Source organism: Manacus candei, unplaced genomic scaffold (genome assembly GCF_025592945.1).
Source record: "Manacus candei isolate 608988 ecotype Guabito, Panama unplaced genomic scaffold, ASM2559294v1 h1tg000037l, whole genome shotgun sequence".
Taxonomy (NCBI): domain Eukaryota; kingdom Metazoa; phylum Chordata; class Aves; order Passeriformes; family Pipridae; genus Manacus; species Manacus candei.
Genome location: NW_026138085.1, coordinates 7,521,256 through 7,549,249, shown reverse-complemented (window position 1 = coordinate 7,549,249; position 27,994 = coordinate 7,521,256). Strand labels below are relative to the sequence as shown.

The window sequence follows — 27,994 nt, the reverse complement described above, 5'->3', positions numbered from 1 at the left end:
TCATAATTTAATAATTCATCTAATTCATTTAATTGCTCCATTATTTATTGGTTAGTCTGGTCCCCATTCGTTTGTTCTCTTATTATTCTTCCTTAGACAGAGAGTGTCCAACTTTCAGGCTGTCAATCCCCTCTGTATCTTTTGGTTATGCCTTTGAAGGACCGTACATTTAAGATCCCAGCTGTCCAACACTCATCTCCCTCAAGCTTCGTTTACCGAAGCTCATTAGAACCAGTCCAGAGAAACTCAAAGCTTCGGTGGCTTAAAGATCAAACTGACAAGGGAAACCCAGCCACCTGTTGCTATTAATTAAAAATACAGGCAAGTTATATCACTTCCGCCACCCTCCCCTGCGCTCCCCTCACGCCCCCTCAGCCTGTTCCTGCCCTCCGCCTGAGGCAGGCGCGCGCCCCACCCCTCTGGACTACAATTCCCGGCAGCCTCCGCGCGCCGCCTCCTCGCCCATTGGTTGTTCCGGCGGAAGCGGCGGCCGCGGGCGCAGGGGGCGGGGCGGCCGCCGGAAGCCGGAAGCGCGGCCGGCGCAGGTGAGTGCGGGGCCTGGGGCTCGGGGGTACCGGCGGGTGTTTGGGGGGTCTGGCGGTGTCTGGAGCGATGGCCGCGGGTCCGCCCAGTGCCCCAGCGCCGGGACAGCGCTGCGGTGCACCTGGGAGCCGCGCACGGCACCCCCCGGGGGGTGGTGGTGCGGCGGAGGGACCGTGGGGCGGTTGGGGTGGGCGAGGAGCGCTGGGGGCTGTGTATGGGCTCAGCCTCTCGGTGCTGGGCCGGGCTTGGGAATCTGAGCTCGGGAATTCACTTACTCATGGCCGCAGTGTCCTGGACGCGTGTCGCTGCAGTGCTTAGAGTCGTGAATAAGTTGTTCCCTCCCTGAAGGGTCACAGTTTCCCTCAGCGGATGCCGAAAGTATTTTTAAGTACTTTAGAGGCTTATAAACGTGTATAAAATAAATAATTGAGTTAAATAAGTTTATATGTGTATAAATATCTAAAGGGGAGGTGTCAGGATGGACCAGGCTCTGCTCGGGGGTGCCCAGCAATGGGACCGGAGGCAACGGGCAGGAACTGATGCCCAGGAAGATCCACCTGACCATGAGGAAGAGCTTTTTTCCTGTGCAGTGACCGAGCACTGGAACACATTGCCCAGAGAGGGTGTGAGGTCTCCCCCACTGGAGATATTCCAGAACCTTTTTGATGCAATCCCATGCCATGTGCTCTGAGATGGCCTTGCTTGAGCAGGGAGGTGGGACCAGATGAGCCTCTGTGGTCCCTTCCAACCTGACCCACACTGTGATTTGTTTGCTGACAAGTGTTTTATATGATCCTTATTGAGAGTTATTTCTTTCTCATTTCTAAACCCCCTCCCAGGCGTCCAGCATGGAAGAATTTAAAGATGCAAGTCCACCTGAAGAGTTGCTCAGTCACTTAAAGCTTTCTGACCAGAAATCTGGAGAGACTGGCACCAGAGATGCCCAGAACCCCCAGACCACTGGGAGTGGATGTGCCCCATCCCCAGGCCAAGATCCCACAACAGATGAGTGTTTCCATGACTGTCAGGACTCCTTTGAGGCAAAGGAAGCTGTGCTGGATGATGAAGGGAATGTACAGAACGGTGGGAGTAGCTCAAGGAAGCAGACAGAACTAGATGAAGAATACTTACTAGAACTAGAGAAAGATATGCCAGAGGAAGAGAAACAGGTAATCCAAAGCACCAGTGCTGAATGTAAACAGAGAGATTTTCAGTGCAGAGTTTTCAAATGGTCTGTGACTGACACAAAAATGGACCTTTAGAGCCCTCATGGGTCTGCTTTAACTGTTCTTAATTTCCTCTTTTAGGTAACAAGTATTTCTGTAGCTTTCCTTGCTGCTCTTAATCATCACATTCCATTGCAGATTTTTGTCTGCTTTGAGCAGTGAGAGAAGTGACTGTGACTCAGAGATTACAAGAAACAAAAATCTCCCTGTTCCATGTTACTTCGTGTGTGTGCATCCATTGTTTCCCCCGATCAGCTGCAAGGTGCTCTTCTAAAACTCACAGCAGGTTTGAGGATAGTTTTCCTGGAAGGCTGGTTTATATAATCCAGCTAACTGGGATTAAATTTTAATGTATCCCTATGGATTACTTGAGCTTTAATCAAACAAAACAAAATGTGTGGGTTTGTTTACTTTCAGTGCAGTTACATTGGACAAAATGTTTGGGTAATATGTTGTGGGGAGTAAGGAATTGGGTCTTAGGGGAAGTCCAACAGCCTTTGGAATGGTGTTTACTCTCCTGTGAGTCTGTGTGAACCAATTTTTTGACTCTCAGTCAGTGGTGTCACTTGACAGCAGTTGGTTTTCAGGATTCTAAGATACTATGGTCATCAAGTAGTTAGAAAAAAACTTTTGTTGTTCTGACTTTGATAAAACTTGTTAAATCACTTTCAGGATTAGACTGTTCACGTGAGTAATCCAGTGAATTTCTGCTGGTTGTTATTCTTGTGGCAGATAGTGGAAGGCTTTCTACTGATTTATGTATTTTTTTTCTGTTTTTTTTTTTCAACTTTAGTTGGCAAATATTGGGAGAGTAAAGATGCTGCATTAAAACCTGCCTCCCAACATAAAACTCTTCTCTGGCTCCCCGTCCTGGTGTTTAACTACACTCATACTGGAAACATTTGTCCTGTATTTGATTAGAATTTCTTTTATTGCAACTCCAGGGTCCTGACCATCTTAGGACCCTCTGGGAAGTCAGTGTCTTGTTATTGTTGTAGGAGGGAGTTTGTTTAATTTTGGGATTTTTTTTTGCACAGGGGGGACACACCAAAGCAGGGCACTCTCCACATGCAGCTCTCAGGTGTTGAACAGGGGGCAATAATCACTGTCTTTGACCTGCTCATCACACAAAAACATCTCCTTGCCCTTGTGTCTTTTCCAGTTTAGACTGAACAGTCCCCTTTTTCTCCTTGTATTTATTGCTTGCACAAGGAGCACTGTCATCATGAGTCACGCTGAGGCTGCTGCAGTAGCCTGGAACTTGAAGGCAACTTGAGAGTTTCAAGAAAAAATGCTAAAAATGGAGGGAAATTATGTCATAGAATTAAACCCCAGAAATTCTAGAGCAGCAGGCCTGGAAATTGGGTATCTTAATTTTCATGTTGCTCTTGTTTCCATTGTATTGTTGCATAATCATTTAATTTTACACCTTGATCTTTGCCTTCTGTCAAATGAGCAAAAGAATTGGGACTGTTAAATCTTTGCATTCAGCTTTGTGGAACTCCACTTAAAGGTGCTATGAGAGTGCAAAATAGTAACTGATGAAAGCTGGAAAGATTTCTTTAGAGAAAGTATTGAGGCAGCTGCAGCTCTCATCTTTCTGTAGGTTTTTTTCCAGTGGTATTGAGCAATTCTGCCCTTCAGCTTGGCTTGTGATTATATCTGACCAAACAGAAGGATTCTGTCTCTCACTGTCACCATAAGTATTAGATTGGCAATTCTTTGTTTATGTTCCATAAAGAGCTTTCTGATTATATGAACAGTCTTTCAAATGTAGCTATTGTTTACAGCAAAATATTGTTGGTATCTCTTAAAAGCAGAGCTTGAGGAATCCTGAATCCAGAGAAGAACTAGAAGCTTACACAGCTGTTACAACTATCTTGCCCTGCACCACCTTGCATCTCTGTAGTAAAACTATGGGGATGGGCCATTCCTGAATTGCTGCTCCAACTCTTCTCACTGTACTTGGTGTTCATGGCTCCAAATTTATTTTTAAAAGTGAAACATTCTGATTATTAAAAGAATCTGTTAAATGATGCAGCTTTTAAGAAAAAATACTGCAGTCACAGTCTGCAAACAGTGCTGTACATTTATTTATTCAGAGCTTTTAAAACTCCAAGTTACTCAAAAGATTATTTTTTTGGGGGGGAAAAAAGGCAATGTGATTGTTTTCTTTAAATTGCAGCTGCAGAAAATGAGGCAGAAATATTCAGGAGTGTTTATTTGGCTGCTGAGGTTGTGAGCAGACACTCAGCAGTGCTGTGTTTGCTCCTCAGGCAGTCCTTGATGGGTTATTCTCATCCCTCCACAGCCTCCTGTGTTGTGCTGGCCCACCTCTGTGTGAATGTGCACTGAACCACTCAGGGGAGTGATTCACATGAAAAATAAAGCTGTATTTTTAGATCAAGGGCAGTGCTGGTAAAAGCAGACATCAAACAGCAGCCTCGTGTTGGCACAGGGGGAGATGGATTCCATTAGAGTGCTTGTCTAAATAAGAAAAACTCCCTATGAACTGTTGTTGCAGCCCCAGCCATAAACTGTGGGCTCGGGTCATAAGGAGAGCTGGATGTTGGCCCTGCTCTGATCAAATTTATGGAGCTACACCTTAATAGATTGTTGGGCTTTTTATAAACTAAGACCAATGCTGTGTTTCTGCAGCTTTAATAAACGAGTTCTATCGAGTGTTGTTCCCCAGTAATAGGCTGTAGAAAAAGTCTCTAATTTATGCTGGAAGTGCAAAGGCAGATTCTAGTCCTTGTTCTGTGTATTTATGTGTATCCTGGTGTGCAAACTTCCACAGCAGCAGCTCTGAGTAGAAATACTCACTTGTGCAGAAGCTGCTGCAGAGTGAAGGAACAATTGTTTGTGTATTTTCTTCAGTTATATTTCAGGACCCCTTACAGTGAGATTTCTAATTTTAAGCACCGGGAATTCCTCCCAGGGAAAACAGTACCGATACCATAGGAAATCTTCTCTGCACAATGAAGAATAAGAGCTTGAAACGATATTAAGACACAAACCTGCAAGAAATATTCTGAAAAACAGATGCAGCATTGAGCCTGGTTATTTGGCTGGGCTTGCAACTCTGAGCTTTTTAAGAATTAAAACCAAAATTGACTTTTATAAGGTTTTGTTGCTGTTTCCAAAGCATTCTGATTGCTGCCTCAGCAGAGGCACTGAGCAGTAAATTGCTTTTGATGCATTATAAACAGATTTTTCTGGTTAGTTGTCACTGACAGTGATGGCTTTGACGTTGGTCTGGTCTGCAGGATTAATCCAAGGACACCCAACAGCTGTTCCATGGTAATTGTTCCAGCCTGCCCCATCCTCTTCTGGAGGGACACCCATTAATTAGGAGTTTATCCAGTGCAACATTCTGAATCCTTCATCCTGAATCCTTCATTCTAAATCCCTCGTGCTCTTCCATCGTGACAGATGTTGTCTTGTTCTTTGGGCCTTGTCTGGCAAGGACTTATGCACCTGGCCTAGGAAGCTCTTTTTTTTGGATGTAGTACACTGCAATAAATATCTAATATTCCTCCAAAGCAGTTCCCTTCTCTGGGCTGTTCCATGTCCATTGACATACAGCTGGCTGGAATCACAGTCCTTGTCTGTTCTAACAGTGGGAAATGTGTGAGCAGGACAAGGAACACAGCTCTGGTAGAGGAGATTCTTCATTAGTGTCTTGTCAGCTGCTCTGTTCCAATTAAGTGAAACTGATTTTGAGAAGTAGTATTTTTGAGTTAACCCTGAGATTTTTTCTGAGCTAAGCAGTAAAATTTCTTTCTTTTTTCCCCTGTTTTGTGCAGAAGCTCAAGGATACATAAGAGAATATTGTCTTAAGAAATTTCCTTTAAGCTGCCCCCCTCCTCACCCTTCCTTTCTTCCCTGTGCCTTCAAGTTGATCCCATTGTTCTCCATAAATAAAAGCTTATCTATAGAATTGGCTTTTCCAGGGGTTGAACAAGTGCCCTGGGATTTCTTCTCCAATATAGGTGTAGTCATTCATTTCAGCATTTGGTGTTTTCCTAGTTTCATCTGTCCAATATAATATGTTTGATTGTGTTAGAGTTGCTGGTTTTTTTCTGTAGTGTTTACAAAATAAAAGCCAAGGTTGCAAGCAAAGCACTGCAAGTTGTATTTTGGAACAGTCTTTTGGTGTTGATCACCTGGAGATGGTCTCAGAGCTCTTTCCAGGAAGAATTATGTGGCTGGACCAAAAAAACCCAGATTATTAATACATAAGATAATCCAAGCGACTATGTAAAACTTATTACATAAATTAATGATAAATACCAATAGGGAATATATATTTTGTTAACAATTCTCATCAGCACTCACAATTATTTTGTATAGCAATAAAACTTGCAAGACAGGTTTCGAAGGTGTCACAGTGCAATCTTCTGAAATATAATAAAAGGTGATCCCCTTATTCAAATTACCTGCTTTAATAACCTGAATCCAGTAGACAGTACAGCACCTACACTAAATATTTATTGTTTTGGTCAAATTGGAAGAAAAGATGGATTGCTGGACTAAACCTGCCTTGTTTTATGGCTTGCAAAATAGAATAAAACATCCTGTTATATTTTCTGAGTTAATCCAAGCTTGGAGAAGAACATTTGAGAAGTATATCTGTATCTGCTAGAGTAATTAATTCCAAGAGCTGGTAAGAAGAATTTTAATAAAATCTGGAATTATAATCTCCCCGTGTGATTTATAACTCTTTGAGTTACGTTGTTAAGCAAACACAGAGGTCTTTTGCTGGATGGCAATTTAATACAAAGAGTGAAGAACTATATAATTATCTTCCTTTGAGTGCTGCTATCTGATTTAAATGCTGTATTCAGTTTTGCATTTTCCTGTCAAATTGAGACCTTTTCCACTTGAGGTGATGGATTCAGTGGTCAGCTCCACTTTTTCTCCCCAAGGCTGTTGCCTCTGGAGCCTGATGAGTGAATGGCACATATTGTCACTCAGGAATAGTCAGCTAGTCTGGCATGTTAACTTAAGCTGTCAGAGAGGGCTCTGACCTCCATCCTTATGTCTGGAAGTGCTGATTCCAATTTTGGGAAAAGATGGTGATTTGGCAGTAGAAAGGCTGATGTGTCTTGCCCACGGATTACAGGGAGCAGGGATAGGCCAGGTCTTGCCAGGGCTCGTTGCTCTGTGACCTCTGAACTGTCCAGGGCAGGTTTGGCTCTTTTCAAGATGTGAAAAAATTGGGTTTTTTGGGGGACTCCAACCTTAAATTGAAATTCAAGTCCTTGAATGCAGGATACAGCAGTAGCTTCCCAAAACTGCAGGGGGAAGCAGATGACTGCTAATGAATGACTTAGAATTGGTATTTGAAGCTGAAAAGTATATTCCTTATCTGCTTAAATTCCTTGTTTCTGTGCCCCACTTGAACTCCAGTAATTTAAATTCACTGCTTCTTGGCGACCTTCCAGAGGGGAGTGTGAGGGGCAGGTGTGCATTGTCACTGTGAAAATAAAGGAGAGAGAGCAGAGTTTGCTGCTCCTGCCAGATTTGGAGCCAAGAACGGTTCCCTGGCAAAGGTGAATCAATTGATCAAACACAATGCATAGGAACAGCCAGAGGAAGGATAGTTGGAATCGTTACAACCTGAGGGTGTTTGTCCTTCAGCTCCCACTGGCTCTGGTTAAGGATTTCACTTCCAGCACTTTTATTGTATTGGTTATTTCCCATCCAAACAGGGAAAATGTGTAGGTTGCTCTCTTCTCTCATAGCAGAATAATGCTTTAAATGCTTTTGGTTTTAACCCTGTCAGAGTAGCTGAGGTGCAGGGACTATATGTGATGGCCTTACTTTGGAATTGCACTTTATTGTCACTAGGCCAAGGTGTCCTTTGTCATGACTTCAGATCAGACCTTTCTTCAGTACCACTGACTTGCCAGGCAGGTTTGTGTTAAAAAAACTAATTTCTTCTGAGTCTGGGATTGTAATTCAGTATCCAAATCTAAACATTTCTAATTAGATCCTTTAAAAATCATTTTACTAGTTACAGGTAGTTAATTCCTTCTGGACTTTAAAAAATTGTTGTTTTTTTTTTACTTTGTACTAACTGCCACTTGGAATTTGTCATCTTTGCATTAACAAAATTTGGAAAAAAACCCCAAACCTTAAGATTTTACTGATTTTTAATAGCAGAAAATCATAGAATGGAGTGTAAATTGGGGAAGTTGTGCCTGACCCCAATGTTGTACATGAGCAGCCTCAGGGAATGGAGTAGGGAGATGGCTTTTCCTTAGGCAGAGCATTCCAGGAGTTCAGGCTGACCTACTTCCCTGCTGAGGAAAGGGCAGCCTGCCCTGCAGCTACTGAAATCTTCTCCTGAAAAATGAGTGGGTGGGGACACTGAAGTGACATTGTGCAAAATTTGTCCCAGGGACAAGTCACTTGCAATTTTTTCCCTCTGGACTGATGTGATCACAGTAAACTGATGACCAGTCACTCTGCAGTTGTCCATGGAAGCTGGAAATTTAACATCCTGAGTGAAGAGTTGTGTCTTCTCACAGTGGTTTAGTTTTTTGGGGTTTTTACCCTGAATTTAAATAGAACACAAGTTCTCCCCTGAGCAGCCCTTTCAGCTTAAATGTAAATTCAGCAGAATAATTGACTTTCTACTGTTTTGTGTTAGGATTTTCTGTAAAAGAAATGTATATGTGGAGGAATAAATAATGTATATTTCACAGTCACACAACCTGCCTTTGAGGGCAATGCCTTTAGGATGTGAGGGGCTGATATATGTTTTTTTATGCTTTTACATTTTGTGGAAAAGCCAGAGAAATTTGCTTTTATATATTGCTTATTGGTCAGTCATACTTTAAATGCAAACCCAGAGTGGTGTATGAGGTACCCTACAGACGTCACCTTTTTTAAGAATACTTTGAAAACTTAAACAGTTTGGAACTGAAACTCATAAAACAGGAATACCTTGAAAATGTTGTTCAGGCTCTAACAGAAATACAGGTTTTGAGCTAGGACTGCATTGCTGCTTTGCAGGGAGCTGAGTAGGTTGCAAAACCATACATGGTGCTCTTAAAAATGCTGCTTTGTTTCTTTGTTGTTGTTCCTTTTACTCTTCTTTTTTAATATAAAGCTTATTCTTCTGAACCTTTCTTGCTGCAAATCACTGTTTATATTAGCATTTAATACATAACTAGGGTGAAAATTTTGTAGTAATTTTAATAAAAAGAAACAAAATACTGATAACACAGGTAAAACTTTTCATCCAGTATTCCTTGGTTTTAGGCTTTCTGCCTCAGGAATAGCGTGACCACGCTGTAACTGTGTTTATAAAAAAAATTCTTTCGTTCTTGTAGAGCTGTAACTCAACCCTGTGCTGCAGTGAATCAGCTAATGGCACTGAAAGGCCACTTCTAAATAGGTCATGAGCAATGAAGTCAGTAGGGCTTGTGTTTCAGGCATTTCTTTTCTTGAATGAGGGTTGTCTATGGAGATCTTTCCAGTAGGATCATCATCTCCAGACCTGTTCTGTGCTGGGATCTGGCTGCTTTGTTCACTGGTATGAAAATGTTGTGCCAACTTTCACTTTGTGTGCACTGAAGATGTTTTAAAAACCCCTTTCTGTGCAGGCCCAGCTGTGTGTGACAGTGACTTTGCTGCAGCTCTTCTGTCTGTTCTTTGAAAATTTAGATGTAGCAGTTCCATATTCCCTTTGCTGAACAGCAGAGTCCTGCATATATACAAAGAATTCAGGATTTTAATGCACCCTGAGCCTGAAGTGTTTAATTTGTATGCTCATATTTAGAAAGCCCATGGACATTGGTGCATTGTGGAAGGGTTTGGGTGGATTTGTCGGCCCACCCCAAGGAAAGGCATTTTCTAAATAGTGGGGCATGTTTTTGTCTGCTCTTTGGTTTGTGTTGTTTTTTTTTTTTTTTAAATGCGAGGAGCAATGAGTATTAGAAAACATATTTAATGGGCAATAGGAACAAATTTTATGATCTGGGCACCTATGGAAAGGGTGAGAAGAGATTTTGCTGTTAATTTTGTGTGTCACAACTGAGTGCTCTTCCACTGAGCCTGGTTTGCAGAGCGTTGTGATCAGTTACTACCAAGGTGGTGACAATGGTCAGCTGAATTAATTCCCCAAACCAATAAAAGCTGGAGGAGAGAAGCTCTGCTTTTGCATTGTTTGTCAGCTCCTTGGCATAGCTGTGAGTGGTGCAGTGCTCCACACACAGGACTATATTTAGCTGTTTCCAAGGAGATGTTCTGTGCGATATTGATAATTGCATTAATCCTTGATTCACACAATCTGCAGGAAAGGAAACTGCTCCTTTCCCTAGTGCTGGCTTTTTAATTGCTCAGTGATCTGTAATTTACAGACACCTTGATTTAAGTCCTTTGTGTGTTGGGAGGAAAATCAGTGGTTAAATGATCGGTTTTCTACCATAGAAACGACTCACGAACTCAAGCATCGCTTTTTGATGTTCCTGAGTCTTAAAAACAACTGCTTTGTTTTCACTGGTGAGAGGAATGTCTGCCCATGAAACACTTCCACTGTCAGTAGGTTGAAGGGGTGGCTCCATGACATCCTGTGTTTTCTGTGTCAAAGGCAAAGAGCCCCCATGTCAACTCCACTTGTGCCAAGATATTCATGGTTGAAAACACAACTCTGCTCAGCATGTGCAGTACTCACTGTACAACAGAACAGTCCTCCTGTCTCTGGTTCTGATGGGTCAGTCACTCTCTGCCTAAGAAATCTTTCAGGGCAGTATCAACCATGGGCCTTTTCTAATGCAGCCAGCTCAACGTGCTTTGTACATCCCTGAAAGTAACTGGGGATTGCTGAGGTGGAATTATTTCAAGCAAAACTTTACATTTAAAAGATATTCTATATAGTTGACCTGCAGTGACTGAATTAAATTCAGTTGGAAAGGAGAACCAAACAGTCAGCTAAAATGCTACCAGATTGGTTTAAGCCATGTAATTCACTGTGGATGCTCTGCCTGCACACTGGTGCCCGTGAACTGGAGCTTTTTAATTGCCTTGTTGTTACACTCCAGTGTTTCATGGATATATAAAGTATATCATGTCACAGTGGCTACAAGCAAGCAAGCTTGGTAGTACTTAAAATTCTTCAGGTTATGTTTTATTCTGATTTTCATTCATACTTTATTTGGAACTACAGCTGACCTACTTGTTCATTTCAATTAAATACTTTGAGACATTGTCTTTTCTTTTGTAGAGAAGAAGAAAGGAGAGCACAATGCTGAAGGAGAAAGGAAATGAGCAGTTCAAGAAAGGAGGTGGGTTGATAATCTTTTAACACCTCATGGATGTTAGAGAAGCTTAGATTAATAGTCAGCCATCATGGTGATGTTGCAGGAAACCCATAGGAAGATTTCACACCTATCCTTGTTCATTTTTATCACATAATTCATTTTTCATCCAGCTCTAGAGAAAAGAAAGAGATACCAGACCTCCTTTAGAGTTGTTTAAATCGCAAAGACTTGAATTACTAAAGGAGGATTCCCATGAAAGCTGAGTGTTTGATCCAGGAACGTGGTACAGAACTGCCTTCCAAGTGCTGGGGTTTCTTACACTAATCAGGAAAGGCTTCCCCTGAGCTCTGAGTTCAGCTAATGCACGTGCTTGGAAATGGTGCAGGACTTGAGGGTCTGTAGCTCTCTTGTACCTTTGTACATTGCTTTTTATTAAAAAGCATAATGGGGGGAGTGGTTCTGACACCAGCCTTCTATGGGTGGAGGATTCACAAAGAAACCAGGAAATGCAGATTCCTATTTTCCTCAGTCAGCAGGGATGCAACCAAGGAACTGTTGTACCCTGATAACCAGACAGTGGCCTTCCTGCTGGAGGTCTCTTATTGTGTGCTGAGAGAAAAGGATTCCTGGGGAATGATTTACCAGTTCTGGGAAGCATCAGAGCAGCAGAAGGAAACTGCCCAGCCCATGAAGGCCACAAGCCTGCTCTGTTGGCTGAGTCATCCTGTGAAGGCTCATCCACAGCCTCTGCTTGATAAATTCTTTGGCAGATCTTTTCAGTGTGCCTGTGTCTGCCAAAGTGCTTCCTCATCACAAACACACAGCCTTTGAAGCACCTGTGTGGCAGTAAAATCTCTCTGCAGTTGCTTTGAACAGGTATCAGTGCAGTGACATGTTTCAGCACACACTTCCCTTCGGATCAAGGATACACTTAATGTAAGGAGATTCTGCCTGTAAGGCTGGTACTCAAATAGAAGGAAACAATTTCAGGGATGAGAATTACACACACATCATGCTGCACTTGTCATACTGAGCTCAGGACTATATTACTGCTTTTATAAGGGTGTGAATTTCAAAATAATTGTGTTTGATCTATGTACTACTTAGTAATGTACTTAGAGAGCTGCTGCTGATTCTGGTTTAATACTGCATCATACATGGAGAAATGTTTCCAAAGAAATCTCAGCCATGTGGTTCATGAATTTGAAATAAATGGTTTGGTTTGGGGTTTGTTTTTTTTTTTTTCTATTGCATCTGCAGATTATGGAGAGGCAGAAGACTCTTACACAAAGGCTCTGCAGATTTGTCCAGCCTGCTTCCAGAAGGACAGGGCTGTTCTGTTTTCAAACAGAGCTGCTGCAAAAATGAAACAGGTGAGTGTTCTTTTTATTCTGTGCAACCCTGTGTATTGATTCTATGACAAATGCAATAATGAAGTGATTAGGGGTGCAGAAAGGAGGGCAAAGGATAAAGCTGTTTGCAGGTTTTGCTCAGCCTGTCCTCCTCCCAGTAGAATTCCTGGTACACTTGTTTTTACTGCAGATGAATACAAACCTGGAAGTTGCACTTGAAACAGAAAAATAGCACAGTAACTCCTGTTCTCAGTTTACCATCCTGGAAAAGCAGCTTTCTTGCAGTGTTCCTCCAGGACTGAGAGGTGCAGCTCTGTTTAGAAATGTACCTTGCAGCCATACTTAGGCATAAATAAATAAATTCTTACTCAGCATAGAGTATTCCTGTTTGGCTGGAATTATCTGATTTGCTGTTGGGATACTGAGCTGTTTGAGCAGGCAAGAAAAAAATAGAATAGAATCTGTATTAAAAGATGCGAGTGTATATTTCAAATATGAAAGCTGTAAACTGAAAAACTGATCCAAATGTTAACTATTTAAATCCATGGGAAGCTAATCCAGTGGTCTCCAAAGGAGCCCAAGATGATACAAGGACTAGTGTATCTCACCAGTATAGATTGGTGGAACCCAACAGACCAACACCTTACTCTGAAAACTGATTCATATTTTTAATAACTTCCCCATAAATTTGTTCTTCCATACCTGCTGCTCCCATTTTAGTTTGTGAGGCATTCTTCCCTGAGACAGCTTCTGGTCATGGAGGAGAAAATATTGAGAGTAGAAAGATTCCTACTGCTCAGATCAACAGTACAAGCTCAGAAAAGCCTGATTTATTTTCTTTAAAACCTTTTAGTCTAGATGAAAACAGGATCCCCGATTACACAAATATCCCAGTTCCTTGGAATGCCACACAAACCTGTTTATTTGCAGTTGTAAATAATCTGTTTCCCAAGAATCAGAGAATCACTCCAAGATCATCGAGTCCAACCTGTGACCCATCACCAAGTTGCCAACCGGCCCAAAGCACTGAGTGCCACATCCAGTCATTCCTTGAACACCTCCAGGGATGGGGACTCCATCACCATCATGAAGAAATATGACTTAAATCTAACAAAATTGTGTTGTGTTCTTTGTAGGACAAGACAGAAGCTGCTCTGAGTGACTGCACCAAAGGTACCATTTTTTTTCTCCTCTGTGTGCTGCACTTCTGCCAGATCTCTCCTGCATAAATTATGCCAGTTAGTGCCTTATTGCAGAGCTGTAATTTTGGGCACAAGGGTGTTTAAAGAATTTAATGGAAAGCTGTGATGGAACACACCTGATTTGTATTATTTCTTTTTTAAATGTCTATCAAATTTTTCCTGTCTGGAATAATTGTCTTGTACCAATAATGCTGCTCTTTGTACTTCTTTTTAAGAGGAAAGTCTTTTTACTATGGAAACTGTTTCCTTACACCTACTATTTTAAACCCACTTCCACCTGCCATTCTCTGCCAAATTTTGGTTTAATCCCAGATTCCAAAGAACTGTGAGGCCTTATAGAGTTAAAAGCATAATCAAGTCCCTTTTCTGCACAGCTTTTGCTTTGTCACAAGGGCTTGTGCTCTCCCATTCTTGCCCTGCATAGTTTTCTCTCTGCACCTTCTGGTGGAATCATTTCAGCTGTGCTTTGCTTTATTGCTCCCACCCACTCACCCACACTCGAATATTTGTTAAACTCCCCATGACAGCTGGGGAAAAAAAGCCCAAATTACCAATCAGAAAACTAATCCAGTGGCTGTGTGCCAGTACTGCTTGTACAGTAAATATGAGTTTGTACATGCTAAAAGTACTCTTGAAGGTACCAAATCCCAGCTGGCCTCTGTCACTGGGGGGTTTGACTTGCTTTGGTGGTGGTGCAGTTTGAAAAACAGTTCTAATTTTGTAGTGGCTGAAGGGGAATCAATCTGCTCTGCAGCAGAGAGACTTAAAACTGCCAGTGCCTGACACTCCCCAGGGACTTACAGACTGCAGTGCAACACTTGGAGCACAGCAGAGCAATTCACACTAGCCTGCACTTGCTGACTGTAGCATTGCCTTTGTCCTTCCAGAGGAAATAAGCTGGAATGTTTAGTTAGATAATCCTGGATTTAATTGTCCCTAGAACCATTTTAATGGGTAGTAATCACAAAATGGACAGACCTTTCATATTCCCTCTTTCTGTGATGGAAAATCTTTCATATGCCCTCTTTTTTGTGATGAAGAATGGATTCAGGAGTTCTTGAGGAATTACCATTTGGAGGTTCCTGTTAAGTTTAGCATTCAGTCTGAACTGCTACTGAAAACAGTCATGGCTGCCAAGGGAACGAGGAGAGGAAGAGCTTAAATGCAGTTAGGATGCCCCTCTGCTGACTTGTAAAGCTAAAATAACTGTTTGTGGATTCCCAACCCAATTTTGACAGTTTGATACTAAATTCAGAACAGCACCAGTTATTCTCCTGGAGTTTGTCTCAACTTGAACTGAGATAAGCATGGAAATGCTTATTTTCCCTGCTATGTGTATCTTCAGGTATATTTAACTTTATCTGTGATCAAATAATATACACTTGTTAAATACACAGAAGCTGAAACATCTTACAGGTCCTTTAACTTTCTGAAGCATCACTTAGAATCTCTGCATATATAGTATTGCAAAATTAAATGTTTGTACATTATAAATCACTTCCATCTGTGATAGATTATGGACATTAAGTGAAATATGATCATTTGCATGAGACTTTCCCAGGCAGCTGTTTGCCTTTCTGAATTCTGACTTAGCTTTTAAGCTCTGCTTGATTCTAAGTTACATTATAAAGGTAACTTAAGAATTTAATACACACTTAAGAATTCGTTTAAGGGGTGTAGAAATGTCTCAAGTAAAATACTGTGCTTTGGTTTTGTTTTCCAGCTGTGGAATTAGACCCTCACTATATTAGAGCTTTGCTGAGGAGAGCAGAACTATATGAAAAAACAGAAAAACTAGATGAAGCTCTGGAAGATTATAAGGCAATCCTAGAAAAAGACCCATCAGTTCATCAAGCCAGAGAAGCTTGCATGGTAAGCCTTTGGCCTAACTTTACATCTAATTTTGACTTCCTTTCCTATTCTAAATATTCAATGCTGTTTGTTTAAGCAGCTTCCTATGCAGTGGTATAACTGTTTTTTTCAAGTCTTAACAAGTAGTGGTTTTCTCACCTGGTTTTACATAAGGAAGACTGAATGATCTGCCACAAATTCCATGACAGGTCTCTGGTCCATAAAGCAGAATCCTCCTTTTACCTTTGTAAAATGAGTAAAAGTAAATGTGTGTTCTGAGCTCTGAGCATCTAATGACCTGTTGAGCTGTTGAACAGCTCACACACACACACTTCCCAGTTCTCTGATCAAGGCTGTTAATTGTATTTCTGCATGTGCTAGAAGAGGTTGCCTGAACCTGCTGCATATTAGTGCCATCATTTCAATACAGATCTGCAATTTGGAGGTCAGAGTAGAAGTACCCTGTAATGCAGCTCTTACTGGCTGGTTCATAACTGAGTGTCTGTCTTTCAGGAGAATTATTTTTCTGACTGGTTAATTTGCATAACTTTTTTTTTTTGATGATTTGATTATATAATTTTGAGAATGGAAAAAAGACAGGATTCTCTCAGTCTGTATGTTTGTACCTACTTTAAAATGTTGATATTTTCTTTCTCGATTTAGCTGTTCTCCCTTCTTGTTCTCTGCTGTGCCTTCTGTGTGGATTGGGCAGTTTGAGTTATTTTACTAATGGTGACTGAAGTCTGCCATTTATCTTCAAAACCTCAGCCTTTTCCTGCAGGGAAAGGCACTTTGTGACTAGCAAACAGCCTCTTCTGATTCAGTTACTTTCTTCTAATATAAAAAAAATCTGCAGCTTAGTAATTCTTCAGCTCAGTCCTGTGTTCCAGTGTCCACTTTCACCACTATCAATCAAATTACAAATACTTCAGAATGAAACATTTCTTGCAAAATCTTGGCCATATCTTTGTACGTGTAAGGAAGTGCTTTAAAAGCTTCCTTGGCTTTTAGGATGTGTCAGCTTGGATGAAAAAAGATCAACCCCTAGCACTTCCTGAAAGCCCAGCCTAACATGTAAATAATCCCTCCTCAGTGGGGATTTGAAGTCACTGCCACAACCTGCTGATCTGAGCTTTAAGTAACTCTTTGTGCAAAGCACAGCAGGAAGTGATTTTTCTGGTGATATTTAGTGTGTTAATGCTCAGTGTGGAAGTAGCTCTGGATTTGACAAGTTCAGAGAGGCTTTTCACAAAGGTAGCAAGAAGGGAAGTCTGTTTTCTGCAAACTCCTCTTAGAGGCTGCTGCTCTTGTTTTTGGAAAGAGGTTATGGAGGCTCTGTTGAAAGGGCAAATGTGGTAGAGGTGCAGCCAGACAGGTGTGGTTTTGAAGGAACATGTGCTGATGAAAGGCAGCCACTCTGAAAAATGCAGGGGTTGCCACTTTTTATCCAAGTGGGAGCTGCAAGGCATGGCAGGGGAATGGTTTGTGGACACCAGAGAGCCTGGGAAGAGCTGAGCAGGGAAAACAACAACCAAACTATTCCTTACTTATGTAAATGTAAATGTAAAAAAAGAAAAAAAAACAGTAAAGATAAATGGCTGCAATTTGAAAATATAATTCTTAGTTGGGCACCCAAATCTGTGCCAATACTTTATTTATAGCTGGTTAAATTTTCAAAGGGCACCATTATTTTAGTTCAGCTTCACATCAGTGAACCTGCAACAGATTCTACCCCAGAAAGAAACAAAATTATTTGCATCACCTGCAAATTTGACTCTAAAACCCCTTTGAATGTGTTGTTACAAAAATATTTTTGAAAGGCTTAATTGTTTTAACTCTCCAATTGGGAAAATAAATCATTAGTAGTGATTCTCCCTCACCCTTTCCCCATACTGTGGTGTTGTAAGTGACAGATTAGAAACGGCCTTTATGGCATATTAGGCAAGAAATCTTGCCTGAAATGATTTCCTTTGGGACTGGATCAGTTGCACTGATGGTGGAAAAATATGCTGCTTAACTGTGTAACTCCTGTTATGGGTAAGGGTGTGATTCCACAGAGCAGCTGAGCTGACCTGCAAACCTTTGCTGCCTGCAGGGCTGTGCAGGGGCTTCCCTTGTGCCAGGGTGGGACCAGCTCAAGGCTGGACAGGCTCCCCAGGGCAGTGGGCACGGCCCCAAGGCTGCCAGAGCTCAAGGAGTGTTTGGACAATGCTCTCAGGCTCCTGGTGGGATTGCTGGGGTATTCTGTGCCAGGCCAGGAGTTGGACTTGATCCCTGTGGATCCCTTCCAGCTCAGGATACTCTGTGATTCTCAGTCTGACCCTCGGGAATGGCTGGATCTGTTTAGGCTGGTTGGGAACCCCCTGAAAGTACAGTCACTGCCCTTTATACCTCAAGCAAAACCATCATTTTCTCTCAGAGACTGTGCCTCTTAATAATCTCACAAAAGAGCCCTTGCTCAGTCCCCAGTGAATCATAAGTGCTGCTGTTCCTCCTGGCCATCTTCCAGGAATATTTTAGAATAATCAGTGATTTATTCTTCATTTTCGTGGCTGGAAGTGCAGAGGTTGACTGATACACGTACCTTCTGCTCCTTGACCTCATTTTTCCAGGCAGAGGCTTTGGGCTCACATGTGGTGCAGAACACTTTGTACAAAATGCCCTCAATTTACACTGCAGTGGGATTTAGGATGTTCTGCCCCGAGTTGGTCCTGCTCTTTGTCAAGTTTCAGGGGAGAATAAATCTATCGAGGCTGAAGCTTAAAACTTCTCTCTTGAAAAATCATTAGGGAAATCCTGACAGTTTTATACCTCTGAAAGTATTCATCATAAATCTCTAAATTTCACCATAAACCAATTTCAGCTGTAATGTTGACACCACATATGTGGTTAATGTATCTGACATGTAGGAGCTTTGCTTTATTGGAAGGTAAAAGTGCCTCTGCTTTGCAGAAATATCACAGCAGTTTTTCCCCCCTCACTGGCAATGAAAATGATGCAGCAAGAGAATCTGCAAATTTGCCCCACTCACTGTTACAGCAAATCTTCCTCCTTTCTGTACCTAGAAATGATTTCATATCCTGCTTTAGGGAGTGTCATGACCTTGTTAAATGACAGATTTAAAATAATAAATACACAGTAGTTCTTTGCTTTGACTCCTGATTTGGTACCTGCTCTGGTATTTCAGCTCTGTTTATATTTCAGGAGTGCAGGACTGGTTTTCTGATTTAAACCCTGGTGTCACCACTTCAGTTACTTTTGAACCTTCAATGCCAAACTAACCAGTTTGAAATGATCATGTTTCGTGGTCAAATAATCCCTATTGCTGCTTTCCTGAAGGTTTAATTATATGGAGTCGATGTTTAGGTTTTGTTTTTAACAGGTGTGTAAATGTGATGTGAATTTTTAGCTTCCACACAGTTTTTGAGGGATTGGCAGGGCAGATAAACTGCTTTACCAGAAGCTGTGCTTTGAGATAAGTATCACAGGCACCAGACAAACAGGTGTCCATAAGCACATACAAATACATTTCTGGAGTGAGAAATGTATCCTGGATATGTGTATAAAAATCCCATCATCTTACCTTACAGCATTATTGAAAGCATGGGTCTGATTCCAGTTTTTCTCTCTCTCCACAGCGATTGCCGAGACAAATTGAAGAAAGGAATGAAAAGTTAAAGAAAGAAATGTTGGGTAAGTAGCATGTAAATATAACTTCCATAATAACCTTCATAGACTACTGGAAAAAAAAAGATAAAAAAGCATGAATAGAATCTCTTGTGTAAAATTTAAGAAGGTAAATCTTAAAGGAAATATTTGCGTCAAACAAAACTCCTGATTTCTTTGTAATTCTCTGTTTCTTGGTGTCACCTACAGTAAGTGCTGGCCAAAATAATTCTCCCAGAAAGAAAATTACATTTAAAGAAAGGATACTTAAGACCTTCTAAAACAATTTAATACTGAAGTATGTAAAAGCTGGGGAAAATGGTTTGAAACAGACCAACTGCTCTGCCCTTTCCCTGCAATAAACCTTCAAAGCAAACATTCCCGTGGAAGGGATAAACCAGGGCTTTCACCAAACCTTTATGTAAAAGAAGTCACCCAGCTGTAATAACTGAGGGTGTTTGATCTTGTGTCTGAAGAAATAAATTTGATTCTTTCTGTGGCACTTCCAACCTACAGACCTCCAAGTCTTCATGTTTACCTTGTTTTATACAGTATTTCATTACTGTTTGTTTGGAGACTGAATTAGACCTACCCAGGCCTTGTGTGATTACATTTCCTAATGGCACAGTTCATTGTGTCTTGATTCTTTACAATTCTACAACAAAGGACGTGTTTGTAGAAAAGATAATTTAATTAATACAACTCATCTGAATGTCTGTGCCCCCCTCACCACGTTGTGTGGTATTGCTTGGATAACAACTGGGTTGATGTATTTGAAAAGGATAAATACTTAGAGTGCCCAAGCAAGGTTGGTTTTCCTGTGTAACATTAAGTATAAATCAAATAAATAAATAAATGAATAAATATAATAATTATATGGTTAAACTAACACTTTTGAAGGGAATCTCTTGCCAAAACAAGGCTGCTGTCAACGTTGTCTCCTCATTAACAGGGTTAGTTAATTCTTACAGGTTCAGGTATCCTTGTGCTTTTTCAAGTGAGGGGTTTTTTTAATATAGATTTTTCATTTGCACTGTTTAGAAAAGCCACACAAAAGAGCAAAGACCAGTGACAGTGTAAGAGAGACTGCCCTGCCCTGCTTCAGAAACAGCTCTCAGGAGCTCTCTGCTCATTCTGGGTGTGACAGGCAGGAGATGAAATGCTGTTTCAAGATGAGTAGGCTTGGAGGGTTTGTGATGGGAAGGGGAAGGCAGGGTTTTGCTGTTCTGCAGAGAATCAGGTTAAATAAACTCAGCCTGTCTAACTCTGACACTGATTCTTAATATATTTAGGAAGAAGAGACTGTTTCAAGGGCTTGTGCTGAAGCTGATATTTTTCTGTAATTTCTTTTCTTGATCTGCAGACACTGATTTGCTCTTGCTTTGTACCTGCTCTGACCTGGCAAAGTGTCAGTGAGGCTTTCTAAGGCTTTAAGGATCAGATTTTGTTTCCACCATTGTATTTAGAACAAGCCATAAATAAAGAAGGTTGATAGTGCTATAAATAAATGAGAAATGTAGAAAATCTCCAGAAGGATCAGGCCCATTTGTAGGAGATGGGATGGGTCTCAGCACAAAATAATATGAAAATTCCTGATCTTTTTTGAACTTTAAAGGGCCTCACCAATCAGAAAGGATGAAACAATAAATTCAAACCTGGTTCTATACCACTATTTTTTGCCTAGATTTCAGACTATATGTGATCTTTTTTAGAAGGGTTAAAACTTTAAAAGTGGCAGTTAGCATTGCAGAAATGAACTGGTCGTTTGGCAACCAGTTCAAAAATTTTAATTGGGTTCTTGAGAAATAAATTCCTTCTCAATGATGTTACAAACATACAAGGAGTTACAAACAGCCAAGAGAACCAGACTAAGAGTGGACAGTACAACATATAACCTTGTGTTCATCCACAACCGTTGTGTGTGACAGGATTCATCTAAATTGTCACATGTGTTGTTAAATTAGATGGTGTCAGTGAGGCAGGTGATATTATATTCTTAGCACTGCTTGTGGTCCCCAATGTAACACAAACTGAGGGGGTTTCTATAATTTATTCTCTGAATAGAACACTTGAAATTAAGTCAGGAATATGGGCAGCTCATTTTCTTAAGTGTTGTGAGATTCCCTATATCTTGTTGGTAAGAGAGACAGTGGTGAGGTCATGGAGCTACCCATGGGGGCCTGGGAATGAAATACTTCCTAAGGTTTACAAATTGCTCCTATTCTGTCTGAGGTCAGGGAAAAACCCTTACAATGAAGAAGGAGGGTTAGATGGGAATTCTGGAAGACAACAGACTTGATATAGTGTGGTGGTTATGAGATTCCTTTGGACTGTTTTTGTTGTACATTGTATTTGTTCTGAGCTGTTTCCGCTTGTCTTTTTCCAGACCTTTGTTAATGCTGTTTCCCAAGGGAGTTCTGTGTCAGGATAGACAATGGCTTGTGGCAATCTGTCAGGGGATGCTCTGACTGAGGGTTCAACAGTGCTGGGTGCCTTCTTGACTTCTCACAGGGTCAGCTCAGGTATCTAGGTTGTACTCCAGATATTTTGGTTCCAGGAGACCGAGTCAGATGCATCCTAATAGTTCCAGGCTAGGCCTGCTCCAAGAGCACTGATACTAAATTGAACTTACCAACAAAATCTTTAGAAAGAATGTCCCAGTTCATGCTTTGGCTCCTTTGAAGTTTGGATATTGAGTTGGTCCTTGTCTTAGTCAATGAATCAGCCAAATAAATGGTAAGCTTTTATTCTTTCACTAAAACAAATCCAGAGGTACCCAATTAACTCCCACTGTCCTGAAAACTGGAGCTGTATATAAACAAACCAAAATAAATAGAGTGCATCTTCCTCCCTCCCCAAGTGTGTTTCCTGTTTTCCAGTGCTACAGCTCATTACCACATAGTTTGTCAGAAGCTGAAACCACTTCTGAAGTGATTGTGTGTAAATAAGTCAGAGTACACATTCTTGGCTAGATTTTTCCTTCCTGACTACCTAAGGAGGAATTCTTGTGTGCAAGTGGTGCTGCATGTGACTGACGAAGTCAATGTCACTAGAAAAATCCTGTTTTGTGGCCAAACCAAGTCCGTTTGAGCTGTGTGTTCTGCAAGGATCTTACTTTTCCAAAGCTGACGTTTGTATGTGTACGTTATTTTCATGTTTTCCATTCAGCCTTTGCAGGTCAATTCTTTTGTCACTGAAGTTTGCTCAGGCTGAAGTGACCTCTGAGTTCCACATCAAAGAAAGCTTACCTTAGAGCACATTTGGGAAGTAGCTTTGAAATCCATTTGGATCTTTCCCTTTGTGCTTTCATAGAATGAGTATCCTCTGCCTCAGTGTCTGTCCAAGGATGTGAACACACAGTGACCATTTTCTCTCTTCTTTTGTATTTCTCTTCTGACCTCAAAGCCAATGATTTCCAGCTCTTGTGCAACAAGCAAGTCTTGTTTAGAGATACTATAATTATTGTGATAACTAGGACCACTCCTTTGAGGAGAGGGTGTGAGGAGAGGGGAAGTTTGGATAGTTAGAAGAGCTTGGGGGGTGTGACAACAATACAGCTACAGGGGAACCAAAGATATTGGATACAAAAACCTGGGATTGAACTTGCCAATGTGTGTAGCCCATCTTACACACACAGAGTTCATCAAATCAAATTAAAAACTGGATAAATGAGTGCCTTGCAGAAAATAGGGAACTGTACTGGATTATCAGTGTATTGCTGGGAAGGCTCTCAGAGCACATCACTGGGCCTTCCTGACAAAAAGAGATTTTCCAGCTACCTGAGATCAGCAAAAATATTTATAAGGCTTCATACCTAGAGAATTATGTTTTCTGGGGCTTTTTTGGATACTGAAGGTTATGTTGTATTTGCAACTAAGCTGCTAAATCCCAATAGTGCATATAGGGAGGTCACTTTAAATAGTTAAACCAGAGCTAATATACAGTTTCCTACAGTTCAGTCCTCAGCATTTTGGGGAAAGGAGAAAGATTTGCCCTTGCTGTTTTTATTGCTTTAAAAATGTTGGTAGTACAGAAAGTTACACAGAGAGGAGACCTCATCAGGAAATCTGTCGTTTATCCAAAAAAGAATCTTAACACAAACAATATGTAGCTTTTCAACTTCCAAACACCACATTAATACCAGCAAATAAACTAGAACTATTGCCAGAAAGACTGAATAGCAATAATTTTGGCTGTTAATGTAAATTGTGAGGAATCTTTTCCCACATTTGCCTTTTTCAATGGGGTGTTGAATTGCAGTTTAGGTGAGTGATGAATCACAGACTTCTGAGGCCTAAATTGATTTTTACCAATGAGTTTTCTCTTTAACCCCTGAATATTGCTTTGTTGAAGAAACTTAATGTGCTGGAGTTGCAGATGAAAAGGAGGCATGGTCTCTCTAAAATAAAAAGAACAAAATCTATGAAAATAAGGTCTCAGAGAGGAGAGTGTGACCCTGCCTGGGGACAAGGAGTGTGTGATGGCTGGGGACTCTCTGCAGCTGAGTTCCAGCCCCACGTGCCTTTTCCTTCCTCCAAGCACAGGCTCTGTGCTAAGAGAGCTTTTCTTAACTACAGATCCTAATTTAGGGATGAAAGGAGGTGGGGGAGGAGGAAACACTGCTTCTCTACAATGATGGGTTTATGTGTGCCAGGAGCAGCTCTGGGCTGGAGTTCCCGGAAAAGCCAAGGCTTTCTTCTGCCTCATTAACAATTTATATTCAGTGTGGCTGCCCCAGAGCCATTGCTGTCTGTGGAATGAAGTGATAGAACAGGAAGGTGACCTGTGACTGTGTTGTTTGAATTATTCAGTCGCAGGGAGATGAAGAATAAAGTACTAAATCTATCATATGGTCTCGGTTCTCCCAGAGAGCTGCCCCAGCTGCAGGATCCCGAGGCATCTGGGATGTGTTTATTGGCTCTGGAGTGCCTGGAAAAGAGCATCGTGCTCCCTGCAATTAGAAAAGACCTTTCACAGTTTCCTGACACAGGCAAGCCAGCTGCAGGGCCTGGGGGACTCCAGCCATGCCAGACTCTGCCAGGCTTCTCCCACCACACAAAGACACGTCTCACCCCAAACCTGAAGCTCAGCAATGACCAAATGTTTGCCCAGAAGTACAATAGCAACTATTCCTGTCACTCACAGAGATGCTACCAAACAACTTCATGGTTTTATAACCGAAATGCTTTTAGAGTGCAGCATAAAGGTATGAGGTTAATAGTTAACTTACCTTAAACAGGGTGTATCTTAAAAAAAACCCACCACCAGTACAAAGAAGTTAATCCTACCTGAGCTGCTCCCTGGAGTGACTTTGGCCGGATCCCTGAACCGCCTCCTGTTAATCCTCACATTAAAAAACAATCAAAGTGAAGAAAAATTGTCTCACCACTCAGCTGCTTTGGTAGGGTCAGGGGTAAGGTTGGCTTTTTTTGAGGCTTGGATATGTTCTGTTTTGAGCACAGTCACAGGCAAAGCACACATCTTGATCTTGCTGTGAAGTTCAGAGGAGGCCACAAAGTTGATAAGGGGATAGAGCACCTCCCCTGGGCTGTTCAGCCCAGAGAAGGTTGTGTGGAGACCCCAGAGCCCCTTCCAGTATCTGAAGGAGCTACAAGGAAGCTGGAGAGGGACTGTTCATCAGGAACTGCAGTGACAGGACAAGAGGGAATGGCTTCAAACTGACAGAGAGTAGGTTTAGATTAGATATTGGGAAGAAATTCTTCCCTGTGAGGGCGGTGAGGCCCTGGCACAGGTTACCCAGAGAAGCTGTGGCTGCCCCATCCCTGGAAGTGTTCAAGGCCAGGTTGAGTGGGGCTTGGAGCAACCTGGTCTAGTGGAAGGTGTCCCTGCCCATGGCAGGGGGACTGGAACGAGATGAACTTAAAGATCCCTTCCAACCCAAACTATTCCATGATTCTACTGCTCCAGTCTGGCCTAGCACCAAACAGAACCCAGGTGAAGTGACCACAGTGACAGGTGTTTCCCATGACTGGAAGCACCTCAGGTAGGAATAGGTGTGGCATTTGCATGTTTTCTTACAGGACTGTGGCTGCTGCAGCTGCTCAGGTGGATTTTCTGTGTCAGCTATTGCTGCTGTCACATTCAACTCCCAGCAAAACAAAATCCATTCACTGCCCTGAGGGATCAGTGCAGGTGGAAGGCTTTGGGGAGGTGATGTGTAGTCTGGGGATGCAAACCCAGGTTAGGCTTCAATTTGTCCAGACTTCTCTTGTTTATTCTTTGGGAAATCAGTCTCCAGTTCACCAGTGAAGCCAGGAGGAAAATAATGTTTTTCTTGGAAAACTGACCATCTTCTTCCTTTGTCTTGTCATGCCAGGGGCTCAGTCACCCTGTGTTCAGCCAACAGTGAAGTTGTTACCTCTGCTTCTTTTTTCATTTCATCTATTCTATCATTTCTATATATGATTTTTTTTAAAATATGTCCTTTTGTTGTTCTTCTCCTCTTATAGGTGTAGCAAGATTAATTTTCTAGAGTGAGAAAGCCTGTATGATACATATACATTGACAGAAGTCTTTAGATTTTATTAACTGTCATACCCTCTGAATATTTAACAATGATTTCTAATTCCTGCTAAGAGCCTAAATACTACCAAAATGCAGAAATTTCCATAGCATTACCTGAAATTAACAGGTAAATCAGTAGAGCTGGACTGTAGTTGGACATAATTCAATGGGAGTTTTCTTTTTGCTCAGTTCTCACCGTGTTCTCTTGGATTTTCATTGTAGGCAAACTGAAGGATCTTGGGAATTTAGTTCTCCGCCCCTTTGGCCTGTCAACAGAAAACTTCCAGATAAAACAGGATTCATCAACTGGCTCATACTCCATCAATTTTGTTCAAAACCCAAACAACAACAGATAACATGGATTCAGTCTGGCTCTGCCCGTGTTCTTGCACGTCCCAGCGACAGGATCCCGAACACCCTTCACCCTCCCCAGGGGATGAGACTCAGTATATTCATTTTCCTGCTTGTGAAATTATTTGCAATGTGGATGTAAAGCAAGTCATTTGACTTCTCGTAGTGATAACTGTGTCCAGTGTGTGATTTATTATTTTTTAAAGTATTTTTTTCCCTTCCCATGTGGTGTTTGGCTCATCCAAAAGGGAGGTTCCTTGTTTTAGCCCACTCAGTGCTGGCAACAAAATTCTAGGAAGCAGTTCAGGTGAATCCAAACACTCACCCACCTGAGGCCAGGAACAAAGGCTCGTGGTGTTCTGGGAATTAGGGAATCCACTCAGCAGGTGGTTGTGACTGGCAGCACCATGGACACAAGCTCTGGAATCCTGGTTCTTTGTAATAAAGGCTTGGTGGCTGTTTGGTTTGTGAGGTTCTTGCCTTGTTTGAGTCCTCTCAGGGTGGTTTTGTTGTTATAAGTGCTTCCAGCCACCCACAAATAACACACTTGCAAGACAATAATAATTGGAAGCATTTGATTTTTTGGCCTTGCTTAGAGCAATATTAGTAATTTAACCTGAGGCCACCCTCACAGCACAGTTTGTGTACTCGTTATTAATTTTTCTGAAGGCAACAATGAAATTTTGTGCCTCTTTACACCTACACACTTTGTCATGGTACCATCAAATTAAATTTGCTTGTGTGAGATTCATTCATGTTGCAGATATCCACAGTGGCAAACATGAGCTGATTGCAAAAGGTCTTTACAGTATCCTGGACCTTGAAGAGTTTGAAATATTTATAGAACGAGGTCCCCTTTGAGGTCCCTCCAACCCAAACCAGTCTGTGATATATAAATGGGTTCTGCTGAGGTGGTTCATTCAGATTTTGGAGAAGGTGCCTTTTGTAATTCCTGCTTTCTGGTTTTTATCAATGCTGAAGTGTTTACATTGGAGACAGATTCTTCAGTTGTCTCCATGCAGGTTTCAATACATGATGTAATTAAATAATTAGCAGTGGCTGTCTTGGCTATTGGGTGTCATCTTGAATTCATTTCAGGAAGTCTCTGTATGTGTCTGAAATTAAGGAGCTCCAGCCTTTCACTAATAAGCCTGAAAGGAAAAGCCTTTCCAGCCACAGTGGGTTTGGTGCTTTATTTTCATTTTTGTCTCTGCAGCTCTGGAGGGTTTTTTTCATCATTTAACTCTGTCCTGCTGCATTTTTAGTTTAGTACCTGCTTGTGAACTGTCTCAAGTCTGCAGTGAGTATTAAGTCTATGGGAATTAAAATATCATTGTCAGAAGAGGAGAGAAGCCCTAATTTGCAGCCTGTGCATCCTCCAACATCTTCTGCATAATTAAAATGTCACTTAAGTAAATAACAACCACCAGCCTCTGGGATTTCCCTGTGCTGCAACTGAGACTGAGACTTTACTGGAGTAAAGTTTCTGTGCAAGGCTGAATTTCCTGCAGTGGTGAAGTTGGGGCAAATGGTTTGGTGTGTGGATGGGAGGATGTATAGAAAGATTTTGCCCCTCAGAGCTGCTGGAGAAGGGGTTGCCAGGCAGAGGCTGACCTAGCCCAGGCCTGTGCAGGACTGGGGGGCTGATCAGCTGTGGAAGCACTGCTGTGGAACCTGAACTGAGCTCTTCAGCTTCAGGAAAGGCTTAGAGGCTTGGGATCAGTATAAATGTTAATAATCTTCCCTAAAACCTGGAACACCACAGAGCAAAGGTGTCCAAGCTGCTGCAGGGGAGCCCTGGGCAGAGCTGGGCTGGGCTGAAACTCCTAAACTTGGCTTGTGCCCAGACTGAGGCACTCAGGGATGTGTGAATGAGCTTCCCCCGAGCTCCTGGTGCAGCAAGGCTGGGCAGGGGGGGCTGTTCCTGCTTTCCCCACAGTGGGAAAGCAGCTGGCCCTGGAAGCAGCTCAGTCTGTCCCTGGAGCCCAGCAGCCCACAGGACT

The 27,994-nt window shown here is 41.8% G+C and overlaps 3 protein-coding genes across 5 annotated transcripts in view; 2 read left to right on the top strand and 1 right to left on the bottom strand.

The window, feature by feature from the left end:
• The window catches only part of LOC127473848 (sulfate transporter-like), a 335,874-nt gene that overhangs the window by 279,736 nt on the left and 28,144 nt on the right, over positions 1 to 27,994 (top strand). The gene's annotated exons all lie outside the window — the stretch shown is intronic.
• On the top strand, positions 490 to 26,462 carry TTC1 (tetratricopeptide repeat domain 1). The gene is made up of 8 exons (XM_051793989.1): positions 490 to 545; positions 1,383 to 1,712; positions 11,008 to 11,068; positions 12,305 to 12,417; positions 13,533 to 13,569; positions 15,322 to 15,470; positions 19,088 to 19,142; positions 25,863 to 26,462. The coding sequence occupies exons 2-8, from the start codon at positions 1,392 to 1,394 to the stop codon at positions 25,994 to 25,996; spliced, it is 870 nt and encodes a 289-aa protein (XP_051649949.1). The 5' UTR covers positions 490 to 545; positions 1,383 to 1,391; the 3' UTR covers positions 25,997 to 26,462.
• The window catches only part of PWWP2A (PWWP domain containing 2A), a 56,420-nt gene continuing 32,266 nt past the window's right edge, over positions 3,841 to 27,994 (bottom strand). The window contains exons 5-7 of one of the 3 annotated variants that reach the window (XR_007905609.1): positions 25,755 to 25,906; positions 19,033 to 21,870; positions 3,841 to 5,980 (exon numbers count right to left, since the gene is read on the bottom strand). The gene's annotated coding sequence lies outside the window, so the exon portion shown is untranslated. Of the gene's footprint in view, positions 5,981 to 15,608; positions 25,907 to 27,994 lie in introns of all 3 variants that reach the window. The other 2 variants (XR_007905608.1, XR_007905607.1) reach the window with 2 other exon arrangements.

Bases quoted from the DNA above. Each gene is read 5' to 3' on its own strand.
- TTC1 (XM_051793989.1), top strand. From the start codon at position 1,392: ATGGAAGAATTTAAAGATGCAAGTCCACCTGAAGAGTTGCTCAGTCAC. The intron at 11,069-12,304 runs GTGGGTTGATAA...TTGCATCTGCAG, and splicing joins TGAGCAGTTCAAGAAAGGAG to ATTATGGAGAGGCAGAAGAC. The intron at 15,471-19,087 runs GTAAGCCTTTGG...CTCTCTCCACAG, and splicing joins AAGCCAGAGAAGCTTGCATG to CGATTGCCGAGACAAATTGA.